Source organism: Bombina bombina, chromosome 5, assembly GCF_027579735.1.
Source record: "Bombina bombina isolate aBomBom1 chromosome 5, aBomBom1.pri, whole genome shotgun sequence".
NCBI classification, from domain to species: domain Eukaryota; kingdom Metazoa; phylum Chordata; class Amphibia; order Anura; family Bombinatoridae; genus Bombina; species Bombina bombina.
The window spans coordinates 709,904,572-709,917,071 of record NC_069503.1 but is presented as its reverse complement, the minus strand read 5'-3'; the positions used below and the strand labels follow the sequence as shown (position 1 = coordinate 709,917,071).

At 32.9% G+C, this 12,500-nt stretch overlaps 1 protein-coding gene across 6 annotated transcripts in view; it reads left to right on the top strand.

Annotated features, from left to right (window-relative positions):
• TFAP2A (transcription factor AP-2 alpha) overlaps positions 1–12,500 on the top strand; it is an 18,437-nt gene that overhangs the window by 4,495 nt on the left and 1,442 nt on the right. For 2 of the 6 annotated variants that reach the window (XM_053714736.1, XM_053714735.1), the window contains exons 2-6: positions 2,487–2,921; positions 5,548–5,599; positions 7,727–7,958; positions 10,185–10,303; positions 11,765–11,906. In XM_053714736.1, coding sequence (XP_053570711.1) covers positions 2,487–2,921; positions 5,548–5,599; positions 7,727–7,958; positions 10,185–10,303; positions 11,765–11,906 — 980 coding nt within the window. Of the gene's footprint in view, positions 1,045–1,075; positions 1,750–2,486; positions 2,922–5,547; positions 5,600–7,726; positions 7,959–10,184; positions 10,304–11,764; positions 11,907–12,500 lie in introns of those variants that run through there. The other 4 variants (XM_053714734.1, XM_053714733.1, XM_053714738.1 and 1 more) reach the window with 4 other exon arrangements.

Genomic DNA, 12,500 nt, shown 5'->3' with positions numbered 1-12,500 from the left:
GTATATTTACAATGATTGTAATTTTTATTTGGTCAGTTTTGAAAACAAATGAACAATTAGAATAAGGAAAAACCCTCCCTGTTTATGGAACGTTTCAGATAGCATCAGGTTTCCCATCTCATAAACAGAGCAGGTTTCCTTCACCCAACTGCAATTCAGACTTTGTAATCTGGGTTTCATTGTGAGATTAAAGCTTTATTTTGTTAGGTGTGCATAGTTCTGCAGGAACATGCAGGCTCTGTGTGACTGTTGTTATTCTAACCCTAGCCAGCCAGGAGCTGCTGTGTAAGGTTGAGCATGTAATATTTTGGAGGAGTTGTTTGCTAGAGTGGTAAAGCCAGTCTGACGGGTTTGGAGTGGGAGACAGAGCCAGGATCAGGCGGAAGAGAGTCTGCAGAGCCGGGCTGGTCTGGAGCTGTCCATAGACAGCCGGTGCCCCTGGGCAGCAGTGAAGAACCTTTCCTGGTAAATTAGGAAGCTGATCTGATTCACTGTAACGGAAACTGCATCCCTCCCTAGTATGGATATTACACGAAGCACATGAACCCAGAGCAACACAAAGTTCCCCAGCTCCTTCCGGGACCTGCATGCTCTTACAAGCAAACTACTGCTGCCTGGGAGTCTGCTGTTTCTCCTCTTTGTTTGAGACTCTCCTGAGGTCTCCACCTGTATTATACAAGGAAATACAAACTGCTGTGCGAACAACATCGACTGAACCTTACTTTAAACATAAATAAATACAGGTTTGGATCTGAGACAAAATAGGAACAATATAAATATATCTTCCTGGTTGGATTATCTAAATCTTGGGTTTGAAGAAGACTATTGCATTTTTTGGGAGCTGGTTTCTGGATTTTTGTTTTGTGGTGTGAGATCCATCGGGTTGTTATGGATCAGGTTCAGCAGAATGGAGATCAGGGCCCATCGGATACAGAGATGAAAAGCAAAGGTCTGGAGAATGCAGAGAGCCTTTCTGTATCTAGCAACAAGAGGAGGACATCTGAAATGTCCATGGCATATCCAGGATATTCCCAGGATTCCCAGGTGCCAACCCCTTTTATTCCCCCCACATCCCTCTTTTGCTGTCAGTTCTGATCCCCATACTCTGGATCTCTTTCACTTTTGCATGCCCTGCGACCTTTAAACCCCCCCTCTTCCTCTGATTCGTCAGCCAACCCCCTCTCTCCCTCATTCACTTCGTGTCTCTCCCTGTTTTCCTCCCCCCTCTACCTCTGATTAGATACACTGATTCTTCATTCAATGGACGTCATTTAGAACAGGGCTCTGCCTTGAGTTGCTTCTTCTATTCACGCTCGATTTCCAGTTATTCTTCCTTTATTAAGTATTCGTGTAATATTAATAGTCATGAATATCTGCTATTAGGATTCCCAGCAAAGCCAGCCTGTGTCTCTTAGTAGGAGATCCAGCAACGAGGCACAAGTCAGGAGAAGAACAGAGAGGGAAAGAGGATTAAACAAGCTACAAAAAAAACTTTGCATAAACAAACCTCATATAATAGTGATTTCGATTTCAACATCAAATGACGAAGAATATATTCAAATTCTGATGGATTATGCTTTTTTGCTGGTGCATAAAATTCGTTGGCTTCACGATTTTATAGTAATATTCTAGTGTTGGGTATTTTTTCCACTTCTTATTTTTCTCTGGTTGCTACATTCTTTTCTGATTTTCTGCCTTGATTTTTATCCATACACTTCACAGATGTTAGTTCACAGTTTTTCCGCTATGGTGAGTGGTTTTGTTGCCTTTTTAATATATATATTTTTTTGTATTTTATTTGTTTGGTTGGATGTTCATTTTATCGCTTGATTCCTTTTTAAAATAGGAAATTGCTCTCTTCTTTTTTTATCATTTGTATTGTTTATTCTTATCAGATATCATTTTATGATTGGCCTTCTGAATTGTTTAATATTTTGGTTTACAAATGTATAATTAATCTCTCTCATTTAAAACATATGTTGCTATATTCCCCCTTATATACTATTGCACATTCCTTAAATATATATTTCTGAAATGGTTGATTGAAATGATATTGTTTATATACACATATATTCTGCTTGGATACCATTTACACATTTTTATATTCCATACCTTTTGCTTTGCTGTTTGTATCTGCATTACAGCCTTTTGTGTTTATAAATGTAATAGAAATATATTTTATGCTCAGCAGGAGAACAGAGGAACACAAGATCCTACAGAGCTTATTGAGGGCACAGACATTTTTAATAAATGCATTATTGTCTTCTTGTCACTTAGAGCATACTAAAGCCTAAGGGTTATTATATATGTGAGATTTATAGGGAAAGATTTTTAGGGATTTATAGGGAAACATGCACCATACTAGTAAAGTGAGTTTATTTGTATGATAATGTTAGCCTAAGCTTATACTTACTGTTAGTTCTCTGATCCAGGCCTGTGTGATATATATCCGTGTTAACCCCTGTTCTATCTTGTGCCCACTGTAGGATCGCCATGATGGTACCAGCAATGGGACAGGTCGGTTACCCCAGCTGGGTTCGGTGGGCCAGTCCCCCTATGGCAGTGCACCGCCGCTCTCCCACACTCCCAATGCTGACTTCCAACCGCCCTATTTCCCTCCGCCCTACCAGCCTATATATTCCCAATCTCAAGATCCTTATGCCCATGTAAATGACCCCTATAGCCTCAACTCCCTGCACGCCCAACCGCAACCTCAGCACCCTGGATGGCCAGGACAGAGGCAGAGCCAGGAGAGCGGACTGTTACACACGCACAGGGGCTTAACCCACCAGCTGTCCGGTCTGGACCCTCGCAGGGATTACAGGAGGCATGAAGATTTATTGCATGGGCACCACGGGCTCAGCTCAGGACTAGGAGACATCCCTCTCCATTCCATACCTCACGCCATCGAAGATGTTTCGGTAGGACTTGAAAACTTTTTATATCAGCTAGTTCCCATTATGTTACATTTTACCTTATAAACAGGATCTATCTATATCTATCTATCTATCTATCTATATATATATATATACACATACAGTATATATATACATACATATATATATATATATATATATATATATATATATATATATATATATATATATATTAACAGACAAATGCACTCTCAGGTCTTTGTGGTGGGTCAAAAACAAAATTTTGTTGTTGACCCACCACAAAGAAGACCTGAGAGTGCATTTGTCTGTTAATATATTCATTTAATATTTGCACCCAGGCTGATGACCCAAGAGGGTGGATTCACTTCTAGGAGTGTGCTATATATATATATATATATATATATATATATATATATATATATATATATATATATATATATATATATGTAGTAGATATAGATAGATAGATAGATAGATAGATAGATAGATATAAATGAATAAAACAATGCAAATGCAACAGACTCTAGACATTGTGTAGCAAAACCTAAACAATAATATAGAGGCATACAGCTGTGCACCTTTGCTCTTTTGTGTTAGCTTTGTTATGAAGGTAGACATGTTGAATGAAGGGCATCTGGCACTATAATTATACCAGCTGAAAGACCTAGGGCCAGGGACAGGATGGATATTTTGTGTAATAAATAATCTGTCCGTTACAATTATGGAAATGGTATGCAGAATCAATCTAATATTACTTGCATGCATACCTGCATATGACATTTCTGAAGGGCATAATAAATGAAACAGTAACATATTAAAATTCTTTTCAATCTTTAACACTATAGGTGAAATGTGTTATTATGATGTCATTAGCAGGCACTAGGGCCAGCTATTTAAATTTCGTTGAATTAAGTGTCTTGAAATGATTATACAATAATTTATTAATGGCTAATTCGGTGAAAGCAGTTCATTTTTTTCTTAGTTAAACATGACAAATTTACTTATTTCGTAAGTTCAAATATAACAGACAAACATAGATTTCACAATTTGTATATCTTTGGTAACTTTGTATTTTTTATTCATATAAAATTAAAAAAAATGTTTTTGTCTTAAACACAGTAAGAAAGAATATTTATATTAAAAAGAAGTCAGGAAAACAGCATTGCTAAATTAGATACCGCTGTAAATGTGTGTTAATATAATACAAGTAAAAACAATAAGAAAATTAATCGTTTGTGGAAATAATTTGATATAATTTGCAGCACCGGAAATAAGACCTCTTTGGTATTACTGAACTAATCAGGACTTTAGATATAACTATTTTTATATCTAGTGCTGAATTTGAATACATATTAAAAACTATTATTTGTGAGATATTTAACAAACAGAAAACCTGTGCACACTATACTAATATTCCAGATAAAAATATTTCAAATGATTGAATTGAGATATATATATATATATATATATATATATATTAGTGAGTTATATTATAAATGTGATTTTCAGTTTGGTATTTTAAGATTTGTAGAGAAATGAGAGGGTATTCTAATCTCCCTGTCTATGTCACCATTTCAGAAAATAGTTATATGCTCAAATACGCCGGAATATATCTAAAATTAGTTGGTGATAAAGTAGCTCTGTGGGTGTTTACATGGAAATCTTAGTGCTGAACTGAAGATTTTTTTTTAAACAACCTATACCAAAGTATCATGCCACAGTACATTTACTTTATGAGTTTAGCGAACAAGCATAAAGGGATCATATTTCCCCATATACTTAAAATACAAGAAGTGTAGTAGTCATTTCTGAACATTTCTCAATTTAATTATACTTAAATGCAGGAGCACTTTAGGCAAGTTACAAATGAGAGCATTGAGTATAATAAAACCTGTAATAAACCAACTTAGTACCATCCACCCGGAATCATTGAGATCAGGCACAATTAACAGGAACATAAATCTAAGCCCGAATGGAAAATGTTAGAATCAGTATTATTTTTGGACAATGTGTAAGCAGTAACAGGTAGGAATATTTCGTTGCCTGTTCATTGATGCTAGTTTGGAGCACTGGTGGTTAAATTTGAATTGAATTTGAATTAAAATATATATATTAGAATGGCTATCATCTATATATGCAATTAGCTAATAAAAGGAGAGTTGTTATCAAAACGCTATAGTTCTATAAGAAAAATATGTATATCAAACAATTTTGGTGTATTTTTTATTTTTGCTAAATGTTGCATGTTATTTATAATCTCCCATAACAGTCTCCAGATCTCTGAGGACCTGTAATAAGGCGTAATTTGTCCCCCACATCACATAATTATATATGCATGAGTTTTATGAGTTCTGTTTTTTTCTGCTCCCTATTAATCATCCATATCTTTGGAGCAAATGGTCTGAAATTCTTAAATTGTAAAAAAAGAAATAAAAAAAAAAATGAAAATAGTAAATATATATTCCAAGCAACCAATGAACAAACATAATATTCCTATGTGATTTAACACTTGCGTGTTCTGATTTACCTGACTCAACCACACAATCCAGCATGTGCAAATTCAGGCCCTTTTTATAGTAAGCAGACTCCAAATTTCCTCTTCTTTTGTCATGACAGTGTATTAAAACATTTATGTATTTTTTTGTTGCAGCACGTAGAAGACCAAGGTATCAACATCCCAGATCAAACTGTAATTAAGAAAGGTAGGCTATTTTCTTTTACATTCCTAACAAGTCCTCACAGGCTTTTTCCATAGAGAAAAAAAAATAAAAAATCTGTCAAGCTTCGTATTGATGTATTTAAATCTTGCAACTCAAGAAAAAATAAGTGTATGTTGAAATAAAAGTGGAATTTGTTACAAAATAAAATAGTTGACAGTTGTTTTAAAAAAAAAAATCTAAAACAAACAATTAAAATGTGTTTTTCTTATTGTATCTGTTTATATATTATATATCAATGTTGAGAAGTTTTCATTGAATCTATAATGTTTATTTGTCTATTATGTGCCTATACAATTTCCCTGCGATATGTCTGTTGTTATTTTATTTGTCTTGGAAGGCAGTGGCTGATATTGCACTAGATTCTTTTTAGGGCATATGGTGTAGGCATTGAACAATGGGCATAGTTTATCCAATTATTTTATTATGATCATTCGTTATTGTGAGCAGCACGTGTGGGTGAATAAAGTGCTGTTTGCTTTGCTGCTTGCCAAAAGATTGCGTTACTACCTAGATAAATCTTCATATCACACACATAGTGTATAGAATATTTACATTTATCAATTTATTTCATCAAATTATATTTGATTTGGAAAAGAATCATCTTTGGTGATGCTATTTCCAAGTCAACGTGATAATTGGCTCTTTTATTAGTAATCTCTGGAGTTCGTTTAACTCCTATTGTCTCTATTATCCTCCCCAGAGCTATTAATGTCACAAGTGATCTATCCAGATCAGAGAGCCCCCATACGTCTGCATATCCCACCAAATTAGAATACAGACCATCCACACCCCAGATGATTATATGCATTTAGTAACATCGCTGAGCATTTCTTTTGCAGCTTTTTTAATACTGTTGTTGACAAATATACATTTTTTTTTAATAATTGTATGCAGGTTTCGCTAATCTGATGTGCATGATAAATACTGTTTTTATATTAGGAGCATATTAAATATCGTATTGTATAAAAACCAATATAGAGTATGTTGATTTGGCTGAAAATATTATTTGCTTTATTATTAAAGATGCATTTTATTTAAATATATCTGGGTGTGTATTATTGAGCAATGTGGTTTTTGCATCAAATAGAAACATAAATGTATATCACAGAATATTCATTAATTAGAAATCTTAAAATTAGTGTAAACAATCCGAATTTGAGCCTGGGGTGCATCATAATAACCTTAAGTGATGCATTAGAGGAAACCCTGCAATTCTGTCCCTCTGATATATAATTATAATATATAACACACAATGTAAATTGGTTTCTAATTTAGGAGGCTTTGGGGATTTAATGGCAGAACGTTTCTTATAGAATGTTACACATTTGGTGCTAGTTTGTTTAAATAACTCGGATTCAATTTTATATTCTAATTCCGAATTAAATATTTTTGTTTTGATCTGATAGTAAAAAGGTTTACATTCTTATTTTGACTGTATAAAAGTAAAAAGCCGTAAATAGATATGTTTTTTTGTACACATATTGATTATATATTAGATTTATAATAATAATAAAAATATCAGTCTTAAAGACTGGACCCTCCTTTAGCTTTTAACCTTGTGTATTGGGTGAGATTGCATGTGGGGGTGTATCTTACTGCCGAACTATCTAACTTTAATCAGTAATTAAATCAGACAGCATTTTCCCTTAACTAGACAATCTGCAGTACAGCTGCCACTTTCTGCCTGAATGTGGCGCTTAAAGACCTCTTTAACTTCCTCTAAAATCCTGTTTAACCCTCTGTACTGCTGGAGTAGCTAGAAATGTGTCGCTTGTACATGCCCCAGAATATATATATATATACACTTAGCAGTTGCAACTGTGAATGCAACATAATCATGACAACAACCATGTATTGTATTATTATTATTGCTAGTATTTGTACAGTCATTTTGTGACCTGCAAAATAGAGCTAATAGGTAAAGATGCTACTTCCAAATGAAGCTGTGAGACCCTAATAGATACTTAAACTAAAACACAGCATTTGTCACGTGATTACATAATTATTAGCAATACTATGCAGTGGTTGTTATGAGTATGCTGATCACAAGTATTTAAACATTAAAGCTACTCTAGATTTGTGGCATCATTGTGGGTCTTCTTTTTGCAGGACCTGTATCTTTGTCTAAATCCAATAACAATGCAGTGTCGTCCCTCTCTCTCAACAAAGACAATCTGTTCGGTGGAGTTTTGAATCCCAATGAGGTGTTCTGCTCAGTGCCTGGGCGCCTGTCTCTTCTAAGCTCAACTTCAAAGTACAAGGTGACAGTGGCTGAAGTGCAAAGGAGGTTGTCCCCGCCCGAATGCCTCAATGCTTCTCTGTTGGGTGGAGTGCTCAGGAGGTGAGGCCCTGTTTACTTTACCTACACTTATTTTCAGAGAGTGTTATGCATGTGCCAACTGGACTATGTATATTTATACTGTAGATGTGTTCATAATCAACCAAAGGAAACATTTACATATGTGTGTGTATTGTTATTTATTAATAGTATATATATACATATAGTAATATATATATATATATATATATATATATATATATATATATATATATACATATATATATATATATATGTGTGTGTGTGTGTGTGTGTGTGTGTGTGCTGTTACACACAGTTTGGGAAATTTCATTTATGATAAATTACAATTTAGAACTGTCATATTTATACAGTTTCAATATCAGACCAGAGATAAACCCCTAGAGAAAAGCCTGATGTGAATAATCTCCTGTACTGATCTGACCAATCACTGCATATCTTGTAGTGGGGTTAAGTAAACAAAAGCATGCAGCAGTGTGTACTACAGACACTCTGGATTAGTGGAGGGTGGACAAATATTATAGGAGAACTTGAAAAATACATATTGAAGATGTAATTAATTATTATTATTTTACTGTACTCTGTTAAACATGTATTAAGTGATTTCATTTTTAGTTTAATAGCTCTTAATATTGTGTTTTTATTTAATGTAACCTGAATCTCGAATGTCTGCAAATTATATTTCTGATATAAACCATTAATTGCAAAATATCAACACATATTATTGTGATAAGGTTTAGAACTATTGATTTATTTAGTAAAACAACTTATTTATTTTAAATATGTTTTAGGGAGGATTACATACAAATATTCTAACAGTGTTGACTTGTTTAAACTATCATTTTTTACCTTAAAAAATACTATAAGCTGACTTGTTTTGTCAAATGTTTGATGTATCTTTTATCTTAACTATATTCTCTAAGGTGAAATATGCTATCCATGTTAATGAGGCCTACTATCTAAAAAAATAACTCCATCTTTATTGTATAGGTATTGATTTAATGCATTATGGAGCATATACATAAAATATTTACAAATAATGTAACTCATATTTTTAACATTAATTGAACTGATGAGTCACATTCACACATATTCATACAGAACACTTGGCAATGCCCAATATAATTATTCATTTTACACACTAAATGTTCTATGAGTCTATCTTTGTTCAGAATTTCCATACATTCCAGTGAAGCCATGCACTAACCATTTAGTTTTTACTCCGTGAAACAGATAAGTAATTTAATTCTTCTGGTGTCCTTTAGAGATGTCCTAGACATGCAGCTTATACCATGCAGTATTTCTATAATCAATTTCTATGAGGGCATTCATGTGTTTCTACAAATTGCATCAATAAAGGATGTAAAAGGGGCTTCATTTTACTAGGTCAAAATAGGTCACTATTTCTAGTAATGATGATCTTGGTTCGCAGCCATGTCAACACATTCCTCTTCCCAGTAAGCCAATTAGATTGTTAGCTTGATGTGCTTTGCCCTATGTGAATATGTGCAGTCATGAGTGCTTGGGGGCGGAGCCCAGAGCATTTGAAAATAGGAGGGATCTGTGCTTTGGTCTAAAATATACTATAAGATATTCCATTAACCCCTTTGGATGCCAGAGAGTAGTTCAAAGCAAGTATATGCAGCCCTCTTGGATAGCTATTAGGTTATACGAAAAATAAAAACAACAAGAATATATATATATATATACACACACACACACACACACACACATATATATATATATATATATATATATATATATATATATATATATATATATATATATATATATAATATATATATATATATATATATATATATATATATATAAATAGGGCGTTAAATGTATAATAAATAACATAATTCAGCATTGGTTATTTGATTGGTATATTATATTTGCATTTCCAGAAACACTTCATAAATTAGAAAACTTGTTTTTTAATACCTGGTGATTATTTATACTGATTCTTGCTGTAACAATGTTTAAATAAGTTTGGGTTTTGTTTATTTTGTTGCCATTTTTATCATCTTTATAAGTAAATAGCTACCGAGTTGACACATTTATAATATTGGTATTGGGTATAGAAAATAATATTGTATTTATTTCCCACATGTTGTGTCCAACTACCATTTAGATTGGGAAGTCTATATGACCATCTTATCCATTTTCCCCAGTTTACCTTCCCTGTATCTTATTTATTGTACTCCTACAAGAATAACAATAATATTTTTTTTTCCTTTTTAACAGAGCTAAATCCAAAAATGGAGGAAGGTCACTGAGAGAAAAATTAGATAAAATAGGCCTAAATTTACCTGCAGGGCGACGTAAAGCTGCTAATGTAACATTACTCACATCCCTAGTTGAGGGTAAGTATGTTTGTTTTACTTTCCTTATACAATTCTGTATAGCAGTAGCAAATCTGCCCTAAACGGCTTTTGATTGCCATCATTTTGCATTCTCTGAAGAATTAAAGGAAAGCCATCTCAATATGATAATAATTAAATACTTAGAGCTAAAGTTGTTTCCACTGAAAATAACACAGTAAATCATTTAAACTCAGCTGCCATATGCAATGGAGGAGGGCCTGACCAGTACTTCCTGAATTACTTTGGGGATGCTTGACCTATGCCTGAGGGGAACATTATCCTGCAAAAGGATCTAACATAGCCTTAAGTGGTTTTGTGTGTGTATGTTTATATATATATATATATATATATATATATATATATATATATATATATATATATATATATATATATATATATATATATATATATATATATACATATAGTATATACAGGTATGTGTGTGTATGTATATATATAGATAGATAGATAGATAGGAATAATTGAATAACAATAAAAAATGTTATTTCAGGGATATTGAGTACTAGCAAGTTTTAACCTTTACTAATTTGAGATTGAGAGAGAGAGACAGATTCATTTTTACTTAAATTACAAACTCCTTGCAGAAGATGAATCTGTTGAGCTGTGCACAGGGTGGAAGGTTTCATATACACAAGGCACTTGTATCTGCTTTCTTTTGTTTGCTATTCTCTTCATGTGGGCAGAGTCATCCAGGCTCCGGGTGATGTAGTGATGGGCAGCTTTTGATGAGTGCTGTTATTGTTTATGATCTGCTCCATTTTTATGGAAACAAGCTCAGTGACTTTGAGCTTTGAAGCTCTAATTGGCGCATGCGTTCTTCCGGAGTGCAGCTAATAGCAGGAAACCCTGCAGTAAAATCCAACTGCTTCAGGAAATTAAAACCAAAGATTTGAAAATCAACAAAACAGACAGGCTCCCTGTACTGACCTCAAATTTCTCATAGATAATCGCTTAGGATACAGACATATAAAGATCAATGTGAACTATGCAGCTACCATTCAGTACTTTGCACTACTTAGTTGTTAATGCACAATCACATATTGTAATAAAGATATACTAATCTGGTATTTCTTGTAAGAATGACTAATTAATTAGCTAAACGGTTATTGTGCTTTGAGAGTAGAAACCTATAATAAACTTCACTAAAACAGTGTAAATACACAGACACTTTTTTTTTAATTTGTTTTAAATTGCGAAAAAGGAATTCAGTTACATTTTAAACGATACACTTTAAAATATGTTTGCATAAGTTTTATTTTCATTATATGTATATGTGAGATATTTTCTGTAATGCACAGTCCTATTTTATTTTTGTTAAGGAAAAAAGTTTACTGGGTTCATTATGTATTAGATACAAGAGGGATTGGTAGTTATTTATAAATCACAAATAAGGAGTTTGACTTACAGTACATCATGAAACATTTTTTATTTTTCTTGCAGGAGAAGCAGTACATCTAGCCAGAGATTTTGGATATGTTTGTGAAACAGAATTCCCTGCCAAAGCTGTAGCTGAATATGTCAATAGACAACATTCTGATCCCAACGAGCACGTGACCAGGAAAAACATGTTGCTAGCTACAAAGTAAGTCATTCTGTTACTAGGCTCTGTGTGGTTCTGGGTATGGTGTAAATATGTTTAAACCCTTCGCTCTACATTTCTCTATATTTTCACGCCCTTATTTATCATATCAAACTCATTACTATAAATATTCAATGTAAACGTAATATCATTAAAATAAAATGCAAAGGACCTCTGTAAATGTTCATTTAAAAGGAAGATGTCATATCCAACTAGATCTACATAGGTTAGAATAACATGGTTTAGTTAATAATTGGAGTATCTAATATGTGTGTGTGTGTATATATATATATATATATATATATATATATATATATATATATATATATATATATATATATATATATATATATATATACTGTATGTGTCTGTGTGTGTGTATAGATAGATAGAATTAAGATACATTTCCATTATATATAGTTGCAGTGTTTGCTCTAAAAACTAATTTGTTGTTTTCTTTTAGTTGCTTGGCAATATAAATCCATAATATACTTGTTATTAATTATCAATTAGTTGCATATGTTACTTTTCTAAGTATATGTGTCTTTTGGCCACTAAAAGTTAAAGCAGAATTTACATTACTCTATTACCTTTGTA